We start from the raw sequence: 6,040 nt of genomic DNA, 5'->3' as shown, positions 1-6,040 counted from the left end.
ATGAACTTGGAGGGATGTAAGTAGAGGGACACTCTCCAGATGCCAAGGCTTTCCCCATAAAGCAGAAAGGAAACCCATGATTTCACAGAATAAAGAGGGCAGGAGAGGACTCCTCAGTCTCTGTGGTCTTTGCTACTCCTCCCGGATGTGCCCTGAGAGGTGTCTAGGGAATGTCTTCTGTCTTCCAGGAGGTAGACGCGGTACATGTAAACAGAAATGGACATGTTGTCGGGAAAAATGTTATCATTTTTCACATGAATCAAAGAACTTCATAGACAGCAGGGCATTTTGCAACAGAATGGACTCCAAACTTGTCAAAATAGAGGATGAACAACAACTGGTAATGTGCATTTCTTCTTTTTCCTTTTTTAAAAACCATAAATATGTATACATTACCTATTGGTTACTCGTTTTTTCCCCAAATGTTTAAAATGCATTTATTTTATTGTATTTGAAAGGCAAAGAGAGTGCCAGGGATTTTGTGGATGTGGACTCACTCCCCAAGCACCCTCAAGAGATGAGTTTGGGCAAGGCCAAGGTCCCAAGTCCAGGACCTCCATGGGCATAGCAGAAACAGAAGTATTTGAGCCACTACAGGCTGCGACCCAGAATGGGCAGTAGCAGAGAGCCCATTGAGGAAGGACTTAAACACTATTTCTTGTCATGAAGACATCCAAAGTGACAACTTAATGATCTGTGAAAGGCCTCTTGACCAAAATTAATATCTAACAACATTTGAGTGTCCTGGTACAATGTGCAGTTATAAATTAACTCAATCCACACAAGGACTTATGACCCATGAGATAATGTCACATAGTGATGTCATAGCCATCTTAGTCTAGGTAGATACCTTCTGAGATATGCAGGCCAAAGTGACCCAACAACCCATCTGTCAGAGTGTATTGCATTGTTAAGTGGTACACGCCTTCACAGAAGGAATCTTAGTTACTCTTATACAGTTAATTTTCTAGTCAGTCATGGAAATGTCTCACCTGATGGGAAGACTGCTTCCTCAGGATGTTCATTTTACAAGAAATAAGCAAAGTGCTTGTGGACATGAGGTAGGACACAACATTGTTATAACTCTCAGAGTTGTCACACCTGGAATTTAAAACACAGAGCTAATTTTGCTTAGAACTGAAAGTCAAGGCACTAATGGGAATTTTGAAAGGAAATTAAGGCATTTCAGTCCTAAGGTGGAATAAACATATCTAAACTGATTGTCACCGTGTATTACTTAGGCTCTACATTTGATGAAGTTAGTACGTAATGTTTTATTATTTTCATTTAACCAGTTAAGGTGAAGTTGATCCTTATATACTATTTCATATTCACATTTAAACACACTTAATAAGCTTAGTACTTAATTTCAGAAACATACAATACACTTACCTATAGTGAATGTTTCCCTTGTTACAGAACTTCATTCAGAGTCAAATCGCTTATTACTCCTGGATTGGATTGTCTCGTCAGGGAACTGCTAGTTTCTGGACATGGGAGGACAACTCAAAACCCCTTCTTGAATTGTAAGTCTCCAGTATAGAGAAGAACTAAAAAGTACTGTTATCAGTGCTTCTGGCTTAAAGGCCTGAACACATACAGGAAAAATACAATACATACATGCATCCATACTCGTATGCTGAGAGTTATTTGTATTTGTGTGTGTACACAGAAACACAGACAAGTTCCAGTGATTAATATGAGTTTGTGGAGAAGGGAAGGAATTTTCATCTTCAATTCTATGTGTGTTTTTCGTAAGGGACTCTAATAGGATACTCGAGGTACTGTGGGATAGCCTTTGTAAGGACAAAGAAGATATACTTTAGACTAGTGTGTCTCATTATGTCTGTATTAACATTTCATGGCATTTATTTGTGTTTCTTTTGCTTTAAGTGATTGGGAAGAGTCATCGAGGGGAAACTGTGGAAGTATAACTGCTTCAACAATGGCTGCTGCTGACTGCGCCAAACGCATGCACATTATTTGTGAAAAGAGACTCTAATGTCTTTCTGCCTAACACTGGAAACAACACCAATAAAATAACACAATAGTTTTTTTTTTTTTATTTTAAGAAAAACAAATCCTTCGCAGCTCTGGAGTCTTCTCTCACTTCAGATTAGCTTGGCTTTTTAATGGGTCTCTGATTGAAATGTGGTAAACTATTGACCAACTGAAATGACATATCAGAGATTTAGGTATTCTACTGTTTTCAATGAAAGAGAGCCTCATAAAATAGAGCAAAAACATTGTCAGGGCTCTGAGAAGGATTATGAAACAGAGCTCTCTTTATGCAGCTCACACAGACATTTTTAGGGAATTCTACAAACTTCGATCACAGTCCTGTACGATTTGGCTGAGAATTGATGCAATAGTAATTAAGGTCAGTATCTATAAGGAGCATGAATGCATTACTCTTTGGTTTCTACCTGTAGGAGAAAGACACAATGACATGCTGGAAAGAGGATACAATAGTGTGTTGAATCAAGTTTAAATCTGAGAACTGCTCCCGACCTAATCCTGGTGTGTTCACTGGCAAGTTGAAATTTGGAATCTTAGTTTCCTGATCCACAGACACCTTTCAAATTGTTTTTCCAGTGTGCCTACTATTTTACATTCCCACCAGCATCTGCAAAAGTTTCACTTTGCATTCTTTCAAAATGCAATACTATGTTTCCTAAAGCATTTTAATAAAGGTGTAATAAATTTTATTTAGATTTTAATGTGTATTTTATTAACAAATTATATTAAGCACCTTTCTGTGTTGTGGGTTTTTTGTCAACTTGTAAGCACTAAGTTAGAGGTATACATATTCTCAGATTTTGATCCATTTTACTTGAGTTATTCTTTTTTTTTAAATATCTAGTTATGGGAATTATTGATGTGTTCTGGATACTGGAATTTTCTTGTATGCAGTTGTTGAAACATTTCCTTCCCATTTCTTGTTCTCTTAATAATATACGTAGAATATAAGTGATTTGAAAGATAAGAGAAGATTTAGTTTGATAAAATGCAATTAACCGATTTATTCAGTTTGCATTTTTGTCTTAAAATATTTTAATAATGATGTCAAAATACTTCCTCCTGTATTTTCTTGCAGAAGTTCTAAGTTTTCATTGAATGATCAAAATTTTTGAAGACGCTTAATTGGACCTATGTAGGGTTACAATATGACATTTCACTCATGCAGAGAACATGCTGATCAAACAGGGTGTTTGGTATTTTTCTTCCTTTTCTGTTACTTTGTGTTTGGAGCATTGTAGCTCTCATTTTTTGTTCATAAAACATATAATAAGTTATTATGAACTGCTGTCACCCCATGCTGTTGAATAACACTGAGAAATTATCTTCATTCCAAGTCTGCTGTGGCAATAATTTTCCAAATTCCCTCTATTTTCACTCATCTCCCAGGCAGTACTATGCTGTGTGTTCAGATATACAGAGAGGAGGAGCGACAGAGAGGATGATCCTCCATCTGATGATTCATTCTCCAAGCTGGTGCATCAGTCAGTGCTGCACCAATTCAAAGCCAGCAGCCCAGAGCCTCCTCTGGGTCTCCCACACAGGTGCAGGGTCCCAAAGCTTTGGGCCATCCTCGACTGCTTTCCTAGGCCACAAGCAGGGAGCTGGATGGGAAGTGGAGCAGCCAGGATTAGAATCAGTGCCCATATGGGATCCTGGTGTGTGCAAAGCGAGGACTTTAGCTGCTGAGCTACAGCGCTGGGCCCCAGCTTCTTTCATTTTAACATTCTGAATATTGAGCTATTTTTGTAAGGTTTGCAACTATAAGCTGAAGTGCACTCCAATGAAATCACTTTTTCTTACCAAGACAAAAATAACAAGTTCTCTCTCTCTCTCTTTTTCCACATGTTTTGGATTTAATTACATTATCTTTATCTCCCTTTCCCTTTTTCTTTGCTTTCCTCTGAGAGCATCTCTTTTTCTTTGGTGCCTGTGGCTCTGCAGATCTCTGAAGCCCTCATGTGTCACAGTGCCCCTCATGTTATACTCTACTGATCTTCAGCATTTGATATATTTCTTTTGGAATATTCTCTGTTGATAAATCTTCAAACATTCCTGTTATTAATCTTCTTCTATCATTCTTTCATTCTGAGATCCTACTTATACTTCTCTAAATATTTTGATGGCATCCCCAGTTCATGAGTGCTTTGTTCATTTTCAGACTGCTTATTTCTTTGCTCTTGAACAAATGTTTCTGAACAACCTTTGTGTTACCTGCATTTCTGCCTTTGCATTGACCCGGTTGGAGGGATTTCTCATCTCTGTATTGTGTCTTTTAATTGTTTGTATAATGTTCAGTTCTCACGTGTTACATACCACTTCCTTTAATCCGTTTATCAGATTAATTGCAACTTTTAAAAGTTGCTATCTTAAAGTTCCAACATTTCTGAATCCTTTCTGAGTTAGATTGGGGCACTATGCTGTTCTTGAACAATGCCCTACTGCTGCTTTTTTCTCCCTGGATTGCTCAAGCATCTCATTTAAAGCTGCTCCAAATTTATTGTTTAGACCTGGGGAGGTTGTGGTAAGCAGTATTTGTATTTGGTAAGGGTATACATTCTCTTGAGCAGTTAGTCCAAATGGTACAGATTAATGAGGAATCCGATTGGTTTGTGCTCATCACAGCACAGAAGGTGAATTTCTCAGCTTGTGTTGGAGTTGATGTGGCAGAGGATAACTGTCATGCCACACCTCAAGCTTTCACAGTCCCTGCGTGCCTGAACCACAGAGAGGTTCTCTATGGGCTCTTGGCCCTACCCCACTAACAGAAGGAAGCTGTTGTTGCTGCTGCTTGTGCTTACTAAGCTAGTAGCAGAGCACGGGCGTGGGTGCCATTGTCCTAGTTTAGGACATACGCTGTTTATCTCATCTGGGTGATGGGATGTGTTCTGTTTCTTCTTCATTATGTTAAGCAGACAAATATATCTTTGCATTTATGGCCGCAAGTATGAGCCCATAGTGCAAGAGTGTGTTATTCAGCCAGTACTGTTACACAACCCACGCCAATCTTCAGAGCTGTGATGCTTTGTTCTTCAGTAAACATTAAAATGAGAGTTTAGGAGTAAGAATTTGTAACCAGGACTCTAAAGCAAAAAAAAAAAAAAAAAAAAAAAAAAGACTCAAACAACCAAACAAAAACCAGTGTGGCAGAGCACATACTCAAATCAGTAAGTTTCTTAGAAACCTTAAAGAGGAATCGTGAGACCATTAGGTTGGGATGTTTCACCAGAGAGTTGTTGGCCCCAACCAAGAGGGAACTTTCATTGAAAATTGAATTATTCAATCCCATTGTTGTTTGTGTGTTCAAGGGAGTTGATATCAGGAAACAGAAGAAACTTCTGCTATAGCATGCTTATTTCAGACTATTCAAAATCTCAAAATATTCAAGATAAAATTTGAACCATGGTATCCATTAGTGGTATACAAATACAATTAGCAATTTTTAGTATTTGCTATATTCACTTCATATCTAAGATTACAAATGTTTTTTTCTTGAAAGCAAAGCTATTGCTATAACATGAGATTCATGGCAGTGATTATGAAGTGAGGAAAGGACAGTGCATTGCTAAGTATATGATATATTCAGCGAAGAGAATATTTATATCCAGGCATATACCAAATAATAACATATCCACACATTTTTATGCTCGATACATTAATATCCACAAAGAGAGAAAAAGCAGATTTGTCTTTCTGTATCTGGCTTCTTTCCCTTAGCTCAGTGATGTCCAGTTCCATCCATTTGGTTGCAATTGTGAAGCTCATTCTTTTTCATGGTGATCTATACACATTTATTTATGCAGGAGTCTCATAGTTTCTTCCTCCAGTCATTAGTTGATGGGCATCTAGATTTGTGCCATATCCTGACATGAGGAATTGAGCTGCTTTAAATATGGGGCTGCAGGTGTTCTTCGATCTGTAGACTCCATTTCTGTGCCATATACTCCTAGAGACGGGATGGCTGAGTTTTGTGGTAGATACATTTTTAGATTTTATTTCTTCAGATTATTTCCCTGGTGCT

The 6,040-nt window shown here is 38.0% G+C and overlaps 1 protein-coding gene across 1 annotated transcript; it reads left to right on the top strand.

The window, feature by feature from the left end:
* Positions 1-211: 211 nt before the first annotated feature.
* On the top strand, positions 212-2,030 carry LOC131478107 (C-type lectin domain family 9 member A-like). Its single transcript, XM_058655727.1, has 3 exons — positions 212-340; positions 1,420-1,526; positions 1,894-2,030. Exons 1-3 carry the CDS (start codon positions 299-301, stop codon positions 2,000-2,002), a joined length of 258 nt encoding a protein of 85 aa, XP_058511710.1. The 5' UTR covers positions 212-298; the 3' UTR covers positions 2,003-2,030.
* Positions 2,031-6,040: the final 4,010 nt, after the last annotated feature.

The sequence above is a fragment of the Ochotona princeps genome, chromosome 27 (genome assembly GCF_030435755.1).
Source record: "Ochotona princeps isolate mOchPri1 chromosome 27, mOchPri1.hap1, whole genome shotgun sequence".
NCBI lineage: Eukaryota > Metazoa > Chordata > Mammalia > Lagomorpha > Ochotonidae > Ochotona > Ochotona princeps.
Note: the sequence above shows the minus strand (reverse complement) of the source record. Positions and strands in the feature narration are given on the sequence as shown.